The sequence below is a fragment of the Artemia franciscana genome, chromosome 11, assembly GCF_032884065.1.
Source record: "Artemia franciscana chromosome 11, ASM3288406v1, whole genome shotgun sequence".
NCBI classification, from domain to species: Eukaryota; Metazoa; Arthropoda; class Branchiopoda; order Anostraca; family Artemiidae; genus Artemia; species Artemia franciscana.
Genome location: NC_088873.1, coordinates 10,211,660 through 10,236,444, shown reverse-complemented (window position 1 = coordinate 10,236,444; position 24,785 = coordinate 10,211,660). Strand labels below are relative to the sequence as shown.

At 35.6% G+C, this 24,785-nt stretch overlaps 1 protein-coding gene across 1 annotated transcript in view; it reads left to right on the top strand.

Annotated features, from left to right (window-relative positions):
• The window catches only part of LOC136033354 (sushi, von Willebrand factor type A, EGF and pentraxin domain-containing protein 1-like), a 306,644-nt gene that overhangs the window by 11,083 nt on the left and 270,776 nt on the right, over window positions 1-24,785 (top strand). The window contains exons 2-4 of the mRNA XM_065714145.1: window positions 1,287-1,858; window positions 12,010-12,265; window positions 19,330-19,527. Coding sequence (XP_065570217.1) covers window positions 1,328-1,858; window positions 12,010-12,265; window positions 19,330-19,527 — 985 coding nt within the window. The 5' untranslated portion in view covers window positions 1,287-1,327. The remainder of the gene's footprint in view (window positions 1-1,286; window positions 1,859-12,009; window positions 12,266-19,329; window positions 19,528-24,785) is intronic.

The following is a 24,785-nucleotide window of genomic DNA, read 5'->3' as shown; positions in this document are numbered from 1 at the left end:
AATTTTTTATGAATTTTTATAAAGTTTTCTTTTTAAGCCCTCCAACCCCAAGAAAAAACATCCCCCCCCTGTATAAAATTCCTATCTCGACCTTGTTTTCAATAGTTCTCAAAATATCTCCTCGATAACACTTCGGCCCTGTTCGGTCCAAAATTGCTTTTGCAAGTTGAATGCTAGAATTTGGGACTCTCCTGTGGCTCGTTCGCTTTTGTTCTTTGGCAAGGGCAGAAGACCTGTGAATCGTTAATCAAATCAACCCTTGTTCAGTAATCTACGATTATTGGTACAAAAAAATCATCCATGGGGAGGAAAAACTCGCACGCATGCCCATTTTTCCCTGGGAATATATGTAGCCTAATATTATATTTTGTAGATAGAGGATTCAGGGTTGAGTTGGTTGAGTTTAATCCCTTCTATTTACAAACACTTGTCACTTTCGATGAACAGCTTTATAATTCATAAATTTACGTATTTAGATTCAGCAAAAATAATTAATTTTGTTGTTATATATATTATAAATAGAACTTAGGTTTTTTTCTACTGAAAAAGGGTTGTTTTTTGCTTTCAGTTTGTTACCATGAGCTATTTGATTCAAGGCTCTCTTGAATGTGACAGAAACTACCACTCCCTTCTTCAACCCCCGATTTGAAAAGTCATTCCTTTAATATATATATATATATATATATATATATATATATATATATATATATATATATATATATATATATATATATATATATATATATATATATATATATATATATATATATATATATATATATATATATATATATATATACACGTTGAGAATATAATTATCCTGAAAAAAATGTAACAATTTAAACGTGTTCAGGGACAGAGGGAGAAGGTATGAAGCATATCAGAAATGAATTCTGGGGCTAAAATTTCTACGGTGCTTGCCGATCAGTTTTTTCTATTAGGATGCCCCCACATCTCTCTCTTCTGTGCAGGTAATTATATGAATATAAATTTTGTGTTACGCTGAAAATAGCCCTGCAATAAAAGGGGAGATATCACCGCGCTGTTCCGGTTTTGCACCAAAAACCACTTTTAATCAGTTTTGCACCACACAATGACAGAAATGACACAAAATGACTGAAGTACAATCAATTTTACTGCTTAGACCAGAATTTTCAATTTATTTTCTAGTGAGCTCTCTTCCGATATTGTAGAACAATTTAGACCATATACCTGTTTCTTTTCTTTCTTTGTCAATTTTAACTACCCAACTGTATCGTCTAATGTTATTATTGCTTTATTTATAGGATTCGTTTCATAAAACCCGTTGGCAAACAATGGTTCCAGCATGACGAAAAAAATACAAACCCTGTGCATTTACTTATTCTTGTTTCTAGTGTTTCTTGCTTGTGTCGATAGTTACAAGGGAATTAATTACGGCTATGGAGATAGTGAGCAGTTCTTAAATTATGGTCATAAAAAACTCAAAGACGATAGACATGAAAACAGTGTTCTTAAGTCTAAGGTTGAGGTGCTCGGAGGAATCCTAAAAAAGCATGTGGAACTCCTTAGGAGTACCCCAAACCAGCGCATTGAACTAGTTTTTCTGGTAGATTCTTCTGCTTCTGTTGGCTCTGAGAATTTCTTCAATGAGTTGAAATTTGTTAAAAAGCTGTTAGCCGACTTTACTGTGTCCTACGATACAACAAGAGTATCGGTCGTTACTTTTTCATCAAAGAATCGAGTTGTCCGACACATAGATCATATCACGAATGCCTCGTTGAACAATCACAAGTGTAAGCTGTTAGAAGAAGAGATACCTGCTATTGGATATACAGGTGGGGGAACCTACACTTTAGGAGCTGTCCTGGAGGCACAAGTTAGTCATTTCTCTTTTTTAATAGCGAATCCACAACACTCCCCCTTCCTTTTCTTCTCCTTTCCCCTTTCTACTCCCCTTATCCTTTATATGTGTCTAAAGAGTCATTTCACTTCACATGAAAAATGACCCTTCTATGAGCCAATGCAACCAAGTTGTAAACCTTTTTATGCCACATTTTAGTATAAGTAGCAAATTGGCTTTCAAAGTTTTAGAGTCACAAGGATATTTTCTAAGAATTAGGACACTAAAGTTGAATTTTTTAAAAGAAAATGAATAAAAGAAAAGAAGTTTTTTGTCTCAAAATAGGGAGCAGCATTAAAATGGTGTAATTTGTTTCAAGATCTTGTCCCTGTTTGGGATAGTTTCCCCCGTTTTTCAAAAGCCACGCAAATTTTCTCTCTTAATTTTTGATAGGTAACTTGATTAGGTAACCTAATGATTTTGCATATTTTGAATCAGCGTAAGAAAAATTAATGCATTAATTGTAATCAAAATTCGATTTTTTGAGTTTGGGGCACTACTGGACCAAGATGCTCCTTAATTATAGTTCATTACTACGAACTATTTGATCATATAGTGTTTTGTATGGAAAAACTCGTAACGTGGCGTGCAAGTAAGTTTGAAGCAAAGAGATCACTCTCTTATACTTTCGAGTTCCGAGGCAGGAAATGTGCTTTAATTTCACTAATTTTTTAATTTTAATTCTAATTCTAATTTTTGAGACGTATTTTCTTTATCTAGTTATATTGTTCCTTCAAGGTATGTTGAAAGGGAGGCCAAATAGCCTTGCTTAATTTCACTGTTCTTGTAGCAAATACCAGTTGCAGGATATGCCTGGTGTTGCTATGTTAAGTTTTGAGTCAGTATAAATAACACAAAACTGAGTCGTTTTCTGCAGGATTAAATTAAAAAAAAAACAAGCTTTTTTCAACTGAAAGTAAGGAGCAACATTAAATATTAAAACGAACTTAAATTATTGCGTATATGAGGGGGGTTGCTCCTCCTCACCACCTAGTACTTTTAAAAATAGCTTCTTCTTGTTCTAATTAAATGAACATAGTGTTTCAGGAGTCCTTCTTAAAGAATTGGGACAGAATTCAAACTTTAGAGTAAAGAGCGAGATTTTGAGGAGGAGTAACCCCCTCATATACGCAATAATTTTGGTTCATTTTAAGTTTTAATGTTGCTCCTTACTTTCAGTTGAAAAAACTTTTTTTTTATTTCTGATCGTATTTTAAATAATGCCAGGAAATCTGACTAAACTTTCATGGAAAAATCCCTCCTCCTCACGGATTTATTCTCTAGACAAATCAATCCTGGTGAAAATTTACCTCGGACAATTATCCTTAACATCTCCACGCGTAAAATTGAGCAAAGAGAAAGCAAGATATAAAAAAAATTCGTATAGGAATTATGGCCAATTCCCACAGTTATTTTCCCTGAAAAATTCACCCCTTGGAAATTTCCCTCCCCATGTAAAACTATTCCCGTGGAAAATCCTACCAGCAGAATATTTCCCCTTCCCCACCCGAAAAATATATGCATACTTCCCGATAACAAATATTATACGTAAACAAGGGGCAAATTTTGTAACTTAAAGACCTTTCCCCAGTGGATTTTGGGGGCTATGATATCTCCAAAGGCATAGTTATTCAGCCTTTCAAATGTGCTAAACAAAACCGCTATCTCAAAATTTTGATTGGAGGATTTAGAGACAAAAAGGGGCGTGGGAGGGGGCCTAGTTGCCATCCAATTTTTTTGGTCACTTAAGGAGGTTACTAGAACTTTTAATTCCCGTTGAAATGATCTCTTTCAGATATTCTAGGACCACTGGATTGATATGATCACCCCTGGGGAAAAAACGAAAACAAACAAATTAAACACGTAGCCTATCCGAGATTTTTCTTTTTACAAAAAATACAAAATTCCACATTTTTGCTGATAAAAGATTGAAATCTTTACAGTAGGGTTCTCTGATACGCTGAATCTGATGGTGCAATCTTCTTTAGGATTCTATGACTTTTAAAAAAGTCATTTTTTTTAAAAGCCCTTTTTAAAAGCCCTTTGTCTTTTTTAAAAGCCCTTTTTTTGAAAATTAGACAAATTATCTTGGGCTCGTAACCTTTGATGGGTAAGACTAAACATAATGAAACTTATATATTTGAAATCAGCATATAAAGCCAATTCTTTTGATATATATATATTGGTATAAAAATTTCGTTTTTTAGAGCTTCGCTTACTATTGATCCTGGTCGCTCTTTATTTAAAGTTCGTTACCAGGAATTGTATGAAACTTAAAGCCAGTTAAAGGAGCGAAAAGTTTTTAAGTCGCACAATTTTTGTAAGCAAGCTTTTTGTTACTTTGCGCTACTGTTCTCGTGCTAAAAAGTGCAATTTAACGTATTTTCTTTAGCTGGTTACATTTTCCCTTGAAGGTAAGTCGGAAAGGAAATCCAAATAGCCTTGCTTATTTTACCCGTTGCTGTTGCAAATACCTGTTGCTGTATTTTCATGGTGTTGCTATGGTAACTCTTGAGCCAGTAAAAAGAACACAAAACTAGATGGTTTTCTGTAGGAAACTTTAAACCAATTAAAGGAGTGAAAAATTTTCAAGTCACACAATTTTCGTAAGCTTTGTTACTTTGCGTTACTGTTCTCGTGCTAAAAAGTGCAATTTAACGTATTTTCTTTAGCTGGTTACATTTTCCCTTGAAGGTAAGTCGGAAAGGAAATCCAAATAGCCTTGCTTATTTTACCCGTTGCTGTTGCAAATACCTGTTGCCGTATTTTCATGGTGTTGCTATGGTAACTCCTGAGTCAGTAAAAAGAACACAAAACTAGATGGTTTTCTGTAGGAAACTTTAAACCAATTAAAGGAGTGAAAAATTTTCAAGTCACACAATCTTCGTAAGCTTTGTTACTTTGCGCTACTGTCCTACACTTCCGTGCTAAAAAGTATAGTGTAATTCCATTACTTTATTTTTTTTATAGCGGATTCTAGGAAGCCAATTCTATTATTTCTTGCTTTCGGAGAGACAGATAGCTCTACCTTTGTTAAAACCTTACTAGTTTAAAAAAAAATATCGAAATAATAACTTGCATAAAATGAATCTATTCCGCACAATTAACGTATTTTTCGCGTAGTCAACTGCTCGTCATCCAATGAGGGGGGGGGTTTGTAAGGAAAAAAAGGGATTGGTAACTTCTTATGAGGTTGCAATGGTGGAGGCTTTCAATAGATTGGGATGGAGGGAAAGCGTGTGTAGCTGTTTGGTCTCAGGCGGCTTTATGCTGCTGTGAGTTTTTAATAGCAGCACTAGTAGTAATTAACGTAGAGCATTGAAAACCTAATTGGCTCTTTTATATGAAATCTTATTTAGAGGCAGCGATGTAATGCTAGCACTAAAAGTGACAAATACAATAATTATTGACAATACTAAAAGAATTAAATAATATCAAGGTCCCAGCTGCTAACAGTGTGGTAAATGAGTTTTTTGAATATGGTGGCTATGAGGTTAGAAATAAAATACTGACATATAGGATTATGTTTTTGAAAAAAAAGGAAGTACCTAGTGATTTTCGGACTTCAGTTGAATCCCTCTATCGCGAAAGGATAAAAATAAGTGTGGTAATCGTAGTGGCCTACAAGAAGCAAAATACTTAGTATGATGATACTTATTAGACTTAAAGTTGCTGTGGATGAAGTTTTAAGAGAAGAACAGCGTGGTTTTAGGAAGGGGAGGGGATGCATTGACCAAATTTCCCTTCTTAGAGTACTGACGCCGCAGTTTTATAGATTATGAAATAGCGTTTGATTCAGCTGAGAGTTTTAGCAAAGGTCCTATCCTTGCATGGTATATCGGATAAATACACTAAATTGATTAGGGCTATACGAGAATAAAATAGCTGTGGTTAAGGTAGGTAATGAAGTAAGTATCTGGTTTCGTATTATATCAGAAGGTTAAGCAGGACTGCGTTCTATCCCCAATTATATGGATCATTCTGATGGACCTGTCCTAAGGAGCACATAAAAAGCAGTGGGAGGACACGGATTCAATTGTTTAAGTAAACCCTTCTGTAATTCGATTATTCTGATGATTTAACCATCCTAGATGAAGTGTTAGCAATCTTTGGAGGTTTTGAGAGTTCATTGTAAAAGAATAGGTTCTAAAATCAATATTAAAAGACAAAATCGCTAAGAATAGGAATAAGTGAAGGTAAGAGGTAATGTTGGGTAACGAGAAGGTCGGCAAAATGGACAACTCCACTTACCTAGATAATAGAAAAAGTTTGAAAGAATAGGAAGATAAGTCTGCGGACCAAGATTATAATATTGGAAGTCACAGTGATGACAGTGTTCAATTATACTTCTGAAGGATGGGTGCTTCAAAAGCCGGAGGAGGAAATGGAGTAGGAGGATGTTTTCCTAAAAAATTGCCTTAGGTACCCGACTGACCGAGTGTATCTCGAACAGTAAAATGAGCGAAAAACATTGTCCAATCCCGGATCTTCGGCTATAAAAATAAAAGAAACTAGTTTTTATTAACTGAAAGTAAGGAGCGACATTAAAACTTAAAACGAACAGAAATTATTCCGTATATGAAATGGATTGTCCCCTCTGCAATCCCTCGCTCTTTACGCTAAAGTTTTTAATTGTTTTAAAAAGTAGAATTGTGGCAAAGAGTCAAACTAAATTTGACTAAATCAGACTAAATTTGATGAAACTTATATATTTAAAATCGGGATAAAAATCCGATCTTTTGATGTATCTTTTAGCATCGAAGTTCCGTTTTTTTTAGTTCCGTTTACTATTGAGTCGAGTCGCTCCTTACTACAGTTCGTTGATCAGAGAAATGTTAAGATGGCTTGAACACATTCTGCGGATGAAGTATGAGAGATTGTCAAAGATCACCTTGCCGACCAACTATCTAAGGCCAATCGAAAAGGTCGTCCCCAAATATGGTGGAAGGATATCGTAAGGAAAAGAATAAGGGGAATGGGAACTTCTTGGCAGGGTGTAGAGAATAAAGAGGGATGGTTTGAATAGACTGAGACGGAGGAGCACTTGGGCGTAGTTGTGTTGGCCTCTATATCTACGAGCGTAGATCATAGATTTAGAAACATCTTAGAAAAAGGGGAAGTAGGCAAAAAATCAGCCAAAACTTAACCAAAAATAGACGATACTAAACAGCCCAAAAACTGCCCCTAACCATTACGCCATTAAGATGGCAAACTGTATTAATGGCAAACAACCATTAAAAATGATTTACGTTTTCAAGGTGTTTTCATCGTTTTTCAAAAATCAAGCAAATATTTTCAGGATCAGTATCAAAAGCCTATTCTTTTGATGTATCTATTGTTATCAAAATCCTGTTTGCGAGTTTAGTCACAGCTGAGCTGAGTCACCCTTGCTTATAGTTCGTAATCACGAACTTTTTGGCAAAAATGTAAATATTTTATGTTAAAATTCAATGGCATAAGATAAAATTCATATGTTTCCACTGAAAAAATTCATTTATTTCCCAAAAAACTAGAGGATAATCGGGCTTGAACTGGTAACCTTTCAATCTGTAGCCAAATGCTCTACCACTGTGCGATGAGCTATCAAACATCCCAATAATAAATACCATATCTGAACAGCCCTTTCCCTTGGGCCTGTGGTGTCATTTTATCCCAAAAGGCATAGTTACTGAACCTTTTAACTATGCTACCCCAAAATTTTGATCAAACTATTTTAGGGGATGGGGGCTTACTGGCCTCCAATATTTTTGATCACTTATAAAGGCCACTAGAACATTTAATTTTCGTTTGAATGAGGCTTTTGCCGATCTTCTAGGACCATTGGTTCGATACGATTACCCATGGAAAAAGCAACAGCAAATAAACACGCATCCATAATCTTTTGCTGGCAAAAAATGCAAAATTCCGCATTTTTGTAGATAGGAGCTTGAAACTTCTTTAGTTAAGCTTTCTGATATGCTAAATCTGAAGGTGTAATTCGTAAATTAGGTAGATTTTCTTAGGCTCGTAGCTTATGATGGGTACTAAACTTAATGAATTTTATATATTTGGAGTCAGCTTAATAAGTCGATTCTTTTGATGTATTTATTGATGTCAAAATTCCGTTTTTCGAGTTTTGGGCGCTATTGAGCTGCGTCGATCCTTAAAACAATTATCATTATCACCAAGCATCTGATAAATAGAGAGGCTGCACAAAATAATCTGCACATTTTTCAAATCTGCACCACCTGCTGAAATAAACTCATGTGTACGTGTCAGCACGAGACACAGGGTGGGAGGCAAAGATTTAGAAAGCGGTCTTGACCCAAATAGTTGTTTCTTCTACGAAGGCCGGAAGTAAGCCTTCTTAGTAGACCTCTAAGTAAACCTTCTTGGTTCTAACCTCTGATGGCTTGCTTACGGCGGCCCAAATTTTAGGAGAAATGGTTCATTACAAAACAAAACTCTGATTCTATTCATTTTACCTGACATTCTATCACATTAATGGGATTTACAGATAAATACATGGTATTTATCTTAAGAGGATTAAAATGTTGTCTTGCCACATAATAAAAAGGAACCTGATTTTTAATTGGCATTTGATGGAAGCTAAGTGACAGATAAGACCGACGGAGCTACATAAATTGTGGCTTTGTAAAAAGACGCTTGTTTTATTCTGCTAGACAGCATTCAGACCGACGTTGAATAATTTTATATCATTGCAAGATGCACTTACGGGGATAGCCGTATAAAAGAGAAGTCGTGGTTCCGACCCCCCTCCCTAGAAGTTCTGCCGGCTCGTAAAACACTAACAAAATACAGATAAACTAATTTTTGTACACGAAAACCTTGAACCCCCTCCCACCTTACAAAAAAAAATTAACAACTTCCCCTGAACGAAAATTCTGGATATGACCCAACTTAGGGGGTTCCCTGGATGCCACCTTTTCAAAGAGAGAGAGAGGGACAACCCAGCCTCCAAAGATTTATCGTATAGGATATATTCAAATACCATGGCCTAAAGATGTACCTTTAATTCTGTAAGTATCCCTGAAAAGTAACCCTTATTTACCCCCTTTCCCCCTAGGGCTATGGTTAAATCGTGCAGGTGTAAGCTATATCTGTACTTAGGTCAGAGGATTAATACTGTTGTAGCAAATACTCTCTTTTTTTTTTTTTTTTTTACAGAGAAAGGGTCTTATAATGAGAATCTGTTAATTAGTTTATGTACTTATTGTACTTTTTCGCTTTGTATTCTTTAGATTGAAATATACGCTGAAAATGCTCAAGAAACATGTGGCAATAGGAACTTTCATAGGTCAATATTCACGAGAAAATCAGATTGATATAATAATATAAAATAATAAATATTATTTATATATGTTGTTTATATATAATAATTCTGGTTCAGTGAATGAATAGACATGAAGCTAATAAATCCAATAATACAAGTAACTTTTTTTTCGGTGAAGGTTACCAACGGTGCGGTTCGGTTACAGTGGCAACCTTGTTTCACAATCGCATGTCTCACAGGGAACATAAGACTCTAGGCTGATAATGGACAACCTATTTCTTCCTTTTGCATTCTTTCAACTCAGTAATGCATATTTTAGTATATTTTCATGCTAATATCATAGAGTAATGGGAATGGTTGATGCTGGAATGCTATTTATATCTTTGAGCTTATGGTATAGTCTACTAATTTGAATTCCATCTAAAATTTTTGTTGATTATATAAAACAAGTTTTAAAATGAGTTTCTAATTCGACAAGATTTGGTGAATTATTTTTGAACTCGCCCATGGCAAGAATAGTCCAGACGTACATATACTGGGGAGAAAATCGCTAGCGTGTAATTTAAAAATTAAATTAAATAAATATACAAGTAGTTTGTTGAAAATGGAAGTTTTTTTTTTTTTTTATAAAGAATGTTCACGAAACAACAAACATGTATGTGCCATCGTCACTCTCAAGAAAAGTGCAAAATTACGTATTTTGGCATGCAAAGTGTTGATACATCCTCTGTAAGATTCTGAAATACATCATATTTGACACCGTACTTGTTAAGGGGGCTCCCCCTTTTCTTCAGAAAATAACTATGGAAACATGAAGATTCATTTGGCAAGGAGGCATTAGAACTGGTATCAGGATTAAAAAATAACAATTTCTTAGATGCTGATTGCGTAGTAAATGAACTTTTGAAATACAGTGGTTGCGAAATTAGAAGTGAATTGCTGCTGATTATGCGTTTGGTTTTTGAAAAGGGGAAGTACCTGGTAATTTTAGGAAATACTTTGATTCAACCCTTTTTTAAGGACGGTGATAACCGAGGTGTGGTATTTATAGAGACCTTAGTTTTGTTTCTGTAGGAAGGAAACTACTAAGCGCAATGATCACAGTATAAATATATTAATGGTAGCGAAAAGTCCTATGCTTTCCATTAAAGATTTTTGACGCACATCAATCCATACCTCTCTTCATGAATCGGGCTTTTGCGCACGCACAATGATAAATTTTTAGCGTATTACAATGGGATTGTGGGAGATCTATTACTCATGACGCAGACGGACTTCCCGTTTCCGCGCGCTTTGATGAGTGTCATCTATGAAGAAACTTTTGGCTACTGTTCTACATTTATGCTTTGGTAATGATATTTGTTAGAGCAAGAGATGTCATAGATAAAGTTTTAAGAGAGAAGAAAAGTTCAATTTGGGAAGGAGAAATGATGCATCGACAAAATGTTCACTTATAGGTATTGAGCAATGTTTGAATCAACAGTTCCCTCCAGTCCTCAGTTTTATAGACTATGAGAAAGCATTTGATTCAGCATATAGTCGCTATTACGGCTATAAAATTTCGTATCTGGCGCTGCCAGACTTCTGAAATAATTACCAAAAAATTCATTGCTGAGCTACATCCAAAGGGAAGATCCAGCAGGGCAATGTATTTTCAAATAGCCTACTCTTTGATCCTCATGATGTACATTATTCTACTGACTTTCTCTTCCACAACAGCTTAGCAAATGGCTCCTGGCAATTACCCCAGATGCTTTAATGTGTCAGGTACAAACCTAACGCGTAACAGCGATGATTTAGAAAAGATCTAGTAAAAACGCTATCCCAGAGTGACATCAATTGTAAAAAAACTTTTTTCTACAAAGAAAATTTTTCAAAGAAAAGTAAAGAGCTACATTAAACCAAAGATGAGCAGAAATGAATTCAAATAATCTTCCAAGTGTAAAACTACCATAAATCATATCCATAAATGAATGAAACCCAAAACTAAAAGAAATTACAATAAATAACCGAATCAAACTCAAAACGGGCAGAAATTAAGATGAATAGGGCTGACGGTCCCCATGCCTTCTGAAACCAGAACATAATATGCAGCTAACTGAAAAAAAGGTAAATGAATTTTGATTGAAAGTGTATATATAATACACTGACATTTAATCCTGAAAGTATGAATAATTCTTGATTCAGTAAAGTTAAAACAAGTGAAAACATTTAAAATGCATTTTATTTTCCATAAAGTGCAGATAGTTTTCATGTCTTCAGAAGGCATGAGAGGTGTCAGCCATGGCTGAATTCAGGATTTTTTTGGAGGGGGGGGATTTTTCGGGCAGGAAAAAACTGAAAACACGCATAAAAAATTTGTTCATCTTCATTTTTGTTACGTTTTTATAAGTCGAAATTTTTTTTGTTGGAGGGGTTCAAACCCCCCGACCCCTCAAATACGGCCTTAGCATCAGCCCTACTTATGTTAATTCCTGCTCGTTTTGAGTTTGACTCGGTTATTTATGGTGATTTCTGTTAGTTTGTTTTTACAAACTAACAGAATTACCCCAACCTACCCCAACATTCCTTCATTTGGGGGAATCTATTAGGACTGAACTTTCTATGTTTTGTATTATTAAAAAATAAAATGCTATTCTGGAAAAAATAATATCAGAAAAATCATAACGTCCTAATTTATGAACTAATGAATTTGTTTATAAATGAACTAACGAAGTAATTTATGCTTGCATTTAGTTTTAAATATGCACTTCATTCTTCATGGAAAAAACCATTTAGAAAATTTCAATTTCCTTGGCATGTAATTTCCTAGTCAGAACTTTCATTTGAAACTATATTTTTTTTTTCCTTACAGAAAATCTTGAATTTCGCGCGCCCTGACGCCAAGAAGGCTGTATTCCTTATTACAGATGGCTATTCAAACGGAGGAGATCCTCGCTTTGCTGCAAGAAGACTCAGAGAAGAAGCCGTTGAAATGTTCACTTTTGGAATTCGGAATGGAAATGTTCGAGAATTATTTGACATGGCTAGTGAGCCGCAACATGAACACTCCTATATTGTTGACTCCTTTGAAGAATTCGAGGCATTGGCACGCCGTGCATTACATGAAGGTATTTTTTTTTCTTTTATTCTTTATAAATTTGTTTATTTTATTATTATTTATTTCTTTCCTTCAAAGTAAATTTATTTTTTTTATTGTTTATTTCTCCAGATTTGTGAAAATATGTGCGAAATGCAGAGAAAATTTTTTACCTCTTTTTTTCTCAGGGAGGTAGGTCGTTAATATTAAATACATTCCCGCCTTCTCATAATTGTGAAAAGACTAGAAAAAACTCTAGAAAAAGAAAAAACGAGGATATATATTTTAGTAGTTATTTTTTATGTTCATATTTTGTTTTTTTTAAGTTGTTGTATTTTATGGTCCTCTTTTATTTTTCTTTCTTCGCACTGAGGACCGAAATATTTGTATTACATTTTTGCCTTTTCAGTGGGCGAAAATATTCTCATTTTTTCTTCTTCATGAGTTGTTTCTTATCTTGTAAAGTGCATATCCAACTTTCATGTGGTTTAGTTGCTCTTCGTGGAAACAATACTAACATTTGTTGGTAAAAAACAAAAAAACATAACAAAAAAAACAGAGAGCCATCCAACATTTTTAAGGTTAACATTCCCGCCTTCTCATAATTGTTTATGTTTATAACAGCTAATACCATAAGTGTGGGAACGATTGGGAACCATTCAAACCTCTATCTTTATTGGTTTTGCGACGGTCATAAAGTAAGCAGTGGCCCGGTTCAACAGCAACTGAATGTCCAAAAAATAGAATTTTGGTCCCTATAGATGCATCAAAAAAATTAAATTTTTATGCTGACTTCAACTGTGTAAATTTCATAAAGTTTAGTCGTACCCATCAAAAGTTATAAACCTGGGAATATTTACCTTATTTTTGAAAAAAAGGGGAAACCCCCTAAAAGTCATATAATCTTAATGAAAATCACACATCTGATTCAGCGTATTACAGAACTCTAGAGGTTTCAAGCTCCTATCTGCAAAAATGTAGAATTTCGTATTTTTTGCCAGAAGAAAGATCACGGATGCACGTTTTTTTGTTTTTTGTTTTTTCCAATTCTTTAAGAATGACCCCTGAATCGCAAAGGGTTTAATTAGAGTAAATAGCGCTTTTGAAAGTAGTAAAAAAAACTTTAGCGTAAAGAGCAAGGCATTGACGAGGGCGAACCCCTTCATATACGTAATAATTTCTGTTCGTTTTAAGTTTTATTGTTGCTCCTTACTTTCAGTTGAAAAAACTTGTTGTTTTTGTTTAATTAAGATAAGAAGGGACCCTCCCTTCTTATACCCTAATAATATCCTCACTAGTAGAGTTATAGAACAATCAGAAGAGACCTGTCTTTTTTTTTCAGAGCCTATAGCCATTCTGAAATTGTAACGGGGAATTAGATAGATAAGAAAAGTAGGACTGTTTTCATTTTAGCTTTGTTAGCGTTATAAGTCTTTTTCGTGTACTGCCCAAAAATGAATAATCTTTATTGCCGTTGTTCAGCGATTAAGACAAGCCACTACAACAGGTAAGACAGGACTTAAAAGGATATTTAGGGTATTAAAAGGATATTAGGGTATTATTTACTTAAAAGGATATTAAAAGGATTGCACTGAAACGGGATACTGAACCTCTTTATGGATACTCGTATATTTGTCAATTCCTTTAAGAACTTGAAACCTTGGTATTCCACGCATTTTATGAAGATAAGTTTGTATCTAGTTTGCCACCCCTAGGGATTTTTCACTATTTCTTGTGATTTGTATTGCCAAAGCAAAAAAATATGAGTAAATTTGCACAAAAACTACTAGATTATTGAAGAAAATTACTAAATCAACCAGAAAATCACTAAAATTTAGTGATTTTTGTCACCGGATGGCAACCCTGGTTTATGTGTCCAGGAGACATCAATATTTGCAATTTTAAATATTCCCCGAGCTTATGTGCAGGTGCGTGAATATGTTTACAATATTGCCCAAAATTCTTTTTGAAAGGTAATATTCTGATCATTTAAAATGAATTGCAATAAATGATTTTCTAGTCCCCATAGTATTTCTGTTTGAAATAATAACTAATATGACCGGCGGTAAACACTTTTTAGCTTGATTATTATTAAAAGAATGTCGAATTTTTTGAGCCTGTTTCTGGAATTCATCTCTAACTGAATGAAAAATGAGAATGAATGAAATGCAAAATGAAATGAAAAATGAAAAAATGAATGAATGAGAATGAAAAAGAACTGCATTTTAAGAAACTGACTGCTAAAATTAAGAGAGATAACAATATTTATAATTAGCTTTCACGTCGAAGCGGCAATTTTCTGCGGTTTGAATGTTGGAAAAAATAGGGTAAACAAGTAAATAACAAGGGCATCAATTGGGGAAGTGGATGGGGGAATTTCTATCTCCTAGATTTTCTCTCCCTAGATTTTGAAGAATACATTTTTTTGATCTTATTATTGAAAAAAACCCCTTTTCTAGCATGTCCATCACAAAATTTTACAAAGTATAAATTGCCTCCCTCCTTAGGTTTTGAAAAATATATTTTACTCCTCCCTATGTTTGAATGGTGGAAAAATTGGGTAAACAAGTAAATGACAAGGGAATCAACTGGGGAAGTGGATGGGGGAATTTATATCTCCTATATTTTCTCCCCTAGATTTTGAAAAATAAATTTCTTTATATTACCTTCTTTTTATTTTAGTATGTCCCTTGAAAAAATCTAACAAAGTAAAAATTTCCTCCCCCTTAGGTCTTGAAAAATATATTTTACTCCTCCCTGTGTTTTCGTGAATTGACGCTACTGGTACATGATAGAAAATGTAAAAACAGTAAAAAAGCCTACAAGAAAAACAAGAGCTAAGAGCTCATATGGCACTTGTGACGAGGTCGGAAGAGCCAAGAGCTTATATGGCATGAGCTCTAGCAAAATTCTAAGAATCAATAGATTGATTTAAAAGGAAAATCAGAGGCTTAATGCCGGTTGGGATTTAAAATAAGAGCTCTGAGACACGAGGTCCTTCTAAATATCAAAATTCATTACCTATTCGTAAGTTAAAATACCTCAATTTTCACGATTTCCCATCCCTCCAGTCCCCACTACCCAGATGGTCGAATCAAGTCAGTTTGTGCAGGTCCCTGACACGCCTACCAATTTTCATCGGCCTAGCACGTTCAGAAGCACCGAACTCGCCAAAGCTCTGAAAATCCCCCTAACTCCCCCAATGAGAGCGGATCCGGTCCGGTTATTTCAGTCACGTACTTAGGACTTGTGATCATTCTTTCCACCAAGTTTCATCTCGATATCTGTCCTCCCAATGTCACCAAATCTAGTCGGGATTTAAAATAAGTGCTCTGAAGCACGAGATCCTTTTAATATCAAATTTTATTAAGATACTCTAAGGTACTTGTTAAGGTAAATTTTTCATGAAGAATAGAGGAGGATGTTGAATTGAATAAAAAATACTATATGCATGCAGGTTGTAAAAATGGCGTATCAGCAATATCTCATGAACGGGTTAAGGTATTAAGTTGAAACTTTCAGGGAATTTGACGCGGATATTGAAATGGCCAAAAGGCACAAGGTGCATACATACATATTTTCGGGCATGTTCTAGATTTGTAATTGTACTTGTATTTACTATGAGGCCAGGTGCGGATGCCTCGCCTTGCATCTAGAAGACTCCGCATGGTTGACTTCCATTTGTTGCCATCTTGTCGCAGCTCTTCAGGAAACCAGAGACAGCAGCTCTATCAATTTCCGCCAAAGTTCCGAAATCCGCCAATTCAGTCGAGGCCATTTTTGACACTTAACCACAAATCTTTCAATTAACCGCTGGGTCGCCTGCACCAATCTGGTAAAGGGGCAGCTGAAAGCAGTCACTTGGTGGTGCTGTCATTGGGTCTTCTCAGATCATTGCCAACCTCAACGTAGTCTTTTCTGTTTGTTAATCATGGCGGTGGGCTCGATGTTACAGCAGCGGTGGCGCGCATCAGTATTTGAAATTCTGTCAGAGTATCTGATTCTCAGGATTTTCCGTAGACTTTGAGGTCAATGACTTCCATGCCATGAAGATGAAGTGCCTTCAGTAGCCAAGGCTCGACTGCATAGAAGACGCTGCTTTACAGGCGTAAATTCTTGTCTTTATGCTGATCTACCACCGATTCCACACATGGCTAGGAGTCATGAGAACATGGTTTTGGCTTTGTTATTTGTGTTTTGCACGCCAAGGTCACAACCTCTACAAGAGTCTACTAGTGACTCAAGACAGGTGAAGCTATCGACCTTTCCATTTTTTTTCCATAATGTAGACGCTGATAATCCGACTGTATACCTAGGTCAATGAGTATAGTTTTTGGAAGTGTTGATCTTCATACCCAGTAGCTGATAGTTTTACACCCTTTCCACATTAAAGGGCTCAGTTTCTTTACTCAGCACTCTTAAAGTCGATTTGCAATGTCCATAGTAGGCATTCAACATTTCTATGGATTCTACTTCCAAACCGTTGTCTACTCTTATTCGCCAAAGGTTTTCGCAGGTTAAAGAGCTAAAAGCAGCCACAAAATCCAGAAACAAATTAATTATAGGGAAGTTATAGCGTTTGCACTGTTGGAGAATTAGACGAAGAGTGAAGATCAGGCAAGCGCACCCTCTCCCTCTTCGAAATTGCACCGATTTTCACATGTCCCCTCATCCCTTGCAGCCATATGTGTGAGTGATATCCCTTGGTAGTTGCGGCGGTTACATTGGTCCGCCTTTTTGATGCTGGGGTTATTACTGGCACCTTCCGATCAGACGGAAAGGTTTTCTTTTCCCATATCAGACTGCAGACAGATTCTAGTTGCTCTTATACAACATGTGGCGAGGCCTGGTAGACATTAGGACGGAGCTTCGCCAGGTGACTTATTGTTTTTTAGTTGTTTAATTGTGTTTAGTATTTTTGAAGCTGAAGAAGGTACTGCCTTGTCAATTTCATGTGATTTTTTTTTTAGCTGTTTCTGGCAGCCTTGACGTTGTATCTTGCCCATCTGTATTTTTACTAAACAGGTTTTTAAATAAGTCCAAAATTTTTAAACTTTCACGAATGAATGCAGATAAGGGCAAATTACGAACTGGTATTTTGAAGGCATATGGCGTGTTTTGATATTCACCTCGTTGTTTATCGTAATTCGTGTTATTGTTTGGGTTTCATTTACTTATTGATTGGGATTTATGGTAGTCAAAAGATTGAAAAATTACTTAGTAGTTCAGTTGGGGTGAAGTCAAAAGTAGAAATTATTATGTATTAGAGGGAGGTTGCCCTCTCCTCAATACCATGCTCTTCACTCTAAAGTTTTCAGCTCTTTAAGAGACCTTCTTTTTGTTTTAATTAAACGGCCATTGTTTTTCAGGAGTTGTTCTCAAAGAATTGGAACGAAAGTCAGACTTTAGGGTAAAGAGCGAGAAAATGAGGAGGGGTATTCCCCTCCCGCCATATACGTAATACTTTTTGTTCGTTTTATAGTTTTAATGTTGCTCCTTGCTTCAGTTGAAAATTTTTTTTTTTGTATATAATTGTTTGATCGTTTTTAAGTAACGTCGGGAAATCCAGCAGCGTCCACGAAAATTCTCTATATGAAAAGTTCTTCCCACGTAAAGTACCTCCCTCCTCCCGCCGCGGGAAATCTCCCCGCACAATTCCATTCTCGCTAAAAATTCTCTCCGGAAAATTTTATGCGGACGACTCTGACTGAAAAATTTTTTGTAGCACACTTTCATTTAAGAAATATTTTAATTTATGATTATTTTTCAAGTTATGCCAGAAATCCGTCCATCCATGGAAAAATTATCCCATCCCCAGTGAAAAGTGGCTCCCATAGAAACTTCCTTCGTGGAAAATTTCTACCTTTGAAAATCCTCCACGGAAAATATCTCTCATGAAAAATTTCCTCCCCCTCTCCCACATAAAGATCCTCTAGACGATTCCAACCCGGTGAAAATAGCCACAGGACAATTAGCCCTAACATCCCCACATGTAAAATTGAGTCGCCAAAGAGAAAGTAAGACAAATAAAAAGGATTTCATAAAGGAATTTTTGCAAATTCCCCCACTGTAAATTTTTTCTGGAAAGTATGCCCGCAAAAGTATATTCTCCAAAGTATACCTCGTCACCGAAAATATCCAGTATGGAAAATCCTGTCTGCAGAAAATTCACCCCCCCCCCAAAAAAAAATGTCTGTATACTTCCCAATAAAGAATACTTTACATAAACAACGGGCAAATTTTGTAACCTAAAGACCTTTCCCAGGGACCGTGGGGGATCATGTTATCCCCCAAGATATGTTTACCGAACCTTTCAACTATGTTGAACAAGATCTCTATCTCAAAATTTTGATTGGGCGACTATGGAGAATATGAGGCCTGGGAAGGGGGCTAGCTGCTCACTGAAAAGGGCACTAAAACGTCTAATTCAAATTAAAATGAACCCTCTCCCGATATTCTAAAACTATTGGATTGATATGATTATTTCTGGAATAAAAAATAAATAAAGACGCATCCGTGATCTTTCGATGGTACAAAATACAAAATTACACATCTTTGCAGGAGCTCGAAACTTCTATACAAGGAATCTCAAATACACTGAACCTGATTGTATGAATGTCATTAAGATTCCTTGACCTTTTGGGTTTCTTTCCCCCTTTTTTTCGAGAATCAGGAGAATTTTGATGGGCAACACTAAACTTAATGTATAATAAGCCAAATCTGTCGATGTATCTATTGATATCAAAATTACATTTTTTATAGTTACTGTTACTATTGAGCCGAGTCACTCCTTACTTTTAGTTTGTTAACATGAACTGTTTGAAAAGAGGTTGTAAGAAGGGATGTAAAAAAGTAAAATTCTCGGGAGGTATTGAAGAGTGATGTTTTCGACAGGGTGAAAAGGAAGAGGACCAAGGGTAGGTGTGCTTGCCTAAGTGACTTGATTAAGCCTAAGATAGCTTGAATGAGCTGTCAACAGTTGTAGTGAAACATTAAGGACTCGTATAATGTCTGTATTATATTGTATATCTTGAGTTTAAGTTTTTATCTTTTTTTTTGGCTGGGTGTTTTTAAAAAAAAAATCTTTTCTTTTAGACTTGCCCTCTGGTGGATATTTGAATCAGGACAGACATTTGTGTTTGAATATCTGTACTGGGACAAAGTTTGATAAATCGGTACTCTCATCTTGTTGCGACAGTAATGCTCATTGTGCCTGTGGAACTCACTCTGGACTCTATGCTTGCCTTTGTAGGCCTGGGTACTTCGGCACGGGTCTTTTTGGTGATTGCCATGGTAAGTCATTTTTATTATAAGAGCTATAGATCATAAATCTTGTTAAGCATCATGTCATGGTAAATGCTAAGGCATGTATAAAAGAGATAGAGCGTTTGAGGATTCGATGGATTCGGGTTTTTTGTTTTTGTTTTGAGGCTACATCGGCGATTTCGTGCAATCATGGGGTCGTGCAATCATGGGGTTCGCTATGAAGCGAACATATGTCTAAATCTATGAGAACCCCAACTATTCGTCTCTGTTTTTTACTTTGAGGATCGATTATTTGTTATGCCTCAGCTCTCAAAGAAAAAAGGAAAAGGTTTTCTAGCTGCAGCTTATTCACTGAATGAAAGCAGTAAGATTACTGAAGATTAAACCAAAAATTAAACCTCAAGTAAAAATTGATGTATTATTGTTTTTCTAAAACACTTATTATTAATTATAAATCAATACATCATTGGAATTTTACCTGGGATTAAACTTAAATTAACTAAGGTAAGTTACATTGCTAGGAGAAAGCATAGCTCTTCTAATAGTTAAATTTAAGAGACATAATGAATAATTTATTAGTACCATAGGTATATCGGGGTTTTTCGGATTTAAAATAATTATTGATTTTTTTCCCTTCGCTTAGTTTTATTTTACTTCTATTTTGTATTGATTTGTATATTGTTTTTGAGGAATTAAAAGAATTATTAATTTTTCCCTTTAATTAGTTTTATTTTACTTCTATTTTGTATTGATTTGTATTTTGTTTTTGAGTTAAAATGTTTGTTGGGGCTACAGATAATAGTAAAGTCAAAAAATGGTTTAACCTTGTACAAATAGCAACAGAAATCATTTTTATATCTTTTGATATAGAAAACCGCTTTTATTAACATATCCAAAATTGGCATCGCTACCTCGAGGTGAAATGGGTCAAATCTGCCCTTAAAGTGCGGAGGAGAGGACAAAAAGCCAAAAAGTTTATTTTGTTATAATGCAAAGAAAGGGATGTTTTCTATGGGGTTATTGAGACCATAGAAAACGAAATGGAAGAAAAAAAATGTCCATCACCTGTACTACACGGATAAATTTTCAAATTCCTATTAGAATTTGAAGTGACAGAAAATCAACCAAATATCCTATATTAGTGAGCAAGGAGTTCTTTCTGGGGTTTTTTTTGGCCGTAGACAACGAAAAAGGAAAACAAAAGTCTTACAACCTGCAAAACACCCGCAATTGCAGTATTACAAAATATAAATGGCATGCTTCTGTAGAATCGACCAACTTTTGCTGAAAACCAAAGTTGAGAAAAGTTTTTTTGGTTTCAAAAAACTTTCGTTTTTATTATTTTCATTGTATCAAACTTAAAAGAAAAACAAAATTAAAAAATTATTAGCGTTAAAGGCAAAGACGTTTTTTTCAGCTTCCATGGTATTCTGGCGGTAGCTCCCTCTGCATGATTTGCAAGCAATAGAACAATCCAGACCTGACTTCTTTCATGAGCATCTTCCTGAGTCACAGCTACTGGGCTTACAGGAGCACTTCTCAACTTTCAGAAGGTGAAATGGAACAGGAGATTAATCCGTCATCATAGGAAACAATACCATTTCGTCGCACCTGAATCGCCACTGAAGAGGTTCGAGACTGCTATTTTTACTCCAATTTTGGATCTGATAATCGACTCGCAGCCAGCGAAAGGTTGCGGATGAGCGTGTGGGGGATGAGCAGGGTCGCTACCACAGCCAGTTTCTGCAATGCCGCAATTGCCCAAATTTGCGTGCTACACAGCGATTTTCAGTGTAACAGTCAAAAATTCGTTACTATTCGTTTTCTGGAAAAATCGGACGGTAAACTAGAAACAGGAAAAGCAGTCTAAACTTGCCGTTTTTTTAAAATGTCTGAACAAGTTTATCAGCTATTCCATTAATAGCATGTGCTACAGTTCTAGACATGATAAAATAGTGCTAAGATTACACTTTCGTCCAGCAGGTGGCAATCCTGATGGTGAGACTCGAAGATGAACGAATTTTGAGGATATCAAGACCTTGTTTTGGAAAATACGGTAGCGAGCTGAGCTTAGGTTTTCGTCACTCTTGTGTCCATAGATATAAAGCTCGTTCTTCAGCACTAACTAGGTTTTAAACTAACAAATTCAAGCCAGGTTTAGAAATAATAGTCCCAATGATAGCAAAAACGCAAATGAATTGGGTTAATGTACCATCCAGTATCAACGTGGAATATATAGACGGTCAGTTTTTATTTCTTTGTTCGACCCGAATTTGTGAGACTTAGAAAGCCGTTTTTCATAGGAACCGCGGACACATTTAAGCTCAGTATTTATTTGCTAATAAATTGTATTGAATTGAACAAGCAACGATTCGCTGATATCATTCATGACTTGTTAGAGCGATGCTGGTCAGAAATCGGTTTCCCCTCCTTGTGCATCTACTCTGACTGGAAAAGCGATAATATCGAAAACTAGGTGACTTTGTCTGAGAGAAGGCTTTGCAGGCGCAGGCAGAATAGGTGTAACACTAGGAAATTTTTACAGAAACAAACTTGCAATGCTGATATTTTCCCAAATATTTCAGAGCTCTTCAAATATTTCAAATATTCCGGAGCAGATCCTCATGACCCTACATGTCAGTTTGGCGTCTGTTTAACAAAGTTTTGATACCATGGGGAGATCGAAAACAATTGACGGAGGAAAGACTCACTGGACTTGCCCTTCTTCATGCTCACCGCGATATATCATATATTGTATTGTCATAGTGGAAATAGGAGGCGAGAATTCGTTGCATAATATTAATCAAATAGAAAAAAACAAGTTTTTTTTTTAAATGAAAGTAAGGAGAAACATTAAAACTTAAAAAGAACAGAAATTACTCCGTATATGACAGGGGCTTTTCCTCCTCAACGCCCCGCTCTTTACGCTAAAGTTTCTTACTGTTTTAAAAAGTAGAGTTAAGAGAAAGAGTCAAACTTTAGCGTAAAGAGCGGGGCGTTGAGGAGGAAAAGCCCCTGTCATATACGGAGTAATTTCTGTTCGTTTTAAGTTTTAATGTTGCTTCTTACTTTCATTTAAAAAAACTTTTTTTTTTCTATTTAATTTCGTTTTTGAATTCATGCATGTTATGATCTTGGCTCTCCACACATAAATAATTAAAACAAAATTTGCATATTAATTAATTGCAATTATCGGAAGACTTTGAGAAAAAACGTGAAGGAGGAGGCCAAGTTCCCCTCCAATTTTGTTATTACTTAAAAAAGCAAGTAGAACTTTTAATTTTTTACAAACGTTTTCATTGGTAAAAATTATACGTAACTTACGAATTAACTTAAGTAACGAACTTCTATATTCGTATGTTTTTATTGCGTATATGAGGGGGTTCAACCCTCGTCGATACCTTGCTCTTTACACTAAAGCTTAAATGTCCCATTTAAGCTTTAGTGACTTTGAGCTTTAGGCTTTAGAACTTAAATTACACTTTGAGAATCACAAAGGCCGTAGAATAAATAGTTGAAATTACTAAAAATACTTTAGCGTAAAGAGTGAGGTATAACGAGGAGGTAAACCCCTCATATGCGTAATAATTTTTGTTCATTTTAAGTTTTAATGCTGCTCCTTACTTTCAGTAGAAAAAACTTCTCATATTTATTTTTTCATTGTTTTTTCAAATAATGCTAGAAAATCCCGCGCCCCCTTCATTGAAATTCTCCATTAAAAAGTTCCTACATGGAAATATCCTACCACGTAACCCCCCTCAAATCTCCCCCCTAAACCAGAAAAATCCCCCTGAAAACGTATGTACACTTCCCAGTAACCATTACTATGTGTAAACACTGGTCAAAGTTTGTAACTTGCAGCCCCTCCCACGGGGACTGCGGGGGAGTAAGTCGTCCATAAAGACATAGTTGTTAGGTTTTTCGACTATGGTGAATAAAATGGCTATCTCAGAATTTTTATCCGGTGACTTTTGGGAAAAATGAGTGTGGGAGGGGGCTTAGGTGCCCTCCAATTTTTTTGTAACTTAAAAAGGGTACTAAAACATTTCATTTTCGTTAGAATGAGCCCTCTCGCGACATTCTAGGACCACTCAGTCGATACAATCACCCCTGGAAAAAAAAAAACAAACAAAAAAACAAATAAACACGCATCTGTGATCTGTCTTCTGGCAAAAAATACGAAATTTGTAGATAGGAGCTTGAAACTTCTACAATAAGCTTCTCTGATACGCTGAATCTGATGGTGTGATTTTCGTTAAGATTGTATGACTTCTAGGGGGATAGTGTTTCTATAATTTTAGTTTTGTGGTTAGCTTTACAGAACTGACTGCTAAATGACGGATATAAGCAGAGGTATGCAACTTTCAATATCATTAATGTATGTTAGGCTTAATTGAAAATTGGTAATTTTTCGAAACATGTCCTCCCCCTTCCTAAAATTTTGGATCCTCAACTGTTGCTCACCGTCAGGAAAACGTGAGAACTTCTTTGGATCGCCCCGTTTCCTTTAAATATGCTTAAGGCCTTCCTTTTTCCAACACCATGTGTATGGGAAGTAATATCACAGCAAAGTAGTACATGACAAAAAATATGGAATTGCAGATTTCTATTCTCAACCTTGTTTTCATTATGCGTGTGCCCCACGTAACAATTACACCGCCTTGTTTTTCTTCTGGAGAGTAATATGTCTTTTTGAAATCGCAATTGTCATGAAACAATAGAAGAACGAGTAAGTCAATATTATCACCAACTAGCACAGTAAGAAGAATGGATAAGATAGACAAGGTAAGATTTATTGCAAAAAGCCTAAGGGCCATAGCAACACAGAATACAGTCTACAAACAAAGCTCAGGAACAAAATACAACTTTAGATAATAAAAATCAAAAAAGAAAAGGAAAAAAGAACAACAAAAGACAGAAAAAGAAGCACGCCAAGGTTCAACATACTAACCAACAAACACCAATCATAATAAAATTCAAAGCTAAAAAACGTCACAAGCTATCCTCTCAAACATGATTCCCTATGTTTGATCCCTAAACGAAGAAATTTACACAACTGTTTAATAGCACAAAAGTTCCTCGCAGCCATCTGCTCAATTAACCAGCTTTCACTCCAAACACTCGTCCACAATATTCATTCTGTAACTCAGACAGCTCTTCACACTTGGATACAGAATGAAATAAGAATACAGAGCAATAATACATACAGAACACTGTTTCTATAGCCAGTGGTGGTTTCAATTCAGACCTCATTCGAGTAATGTCGGAGACCCCAACAGGTTAAG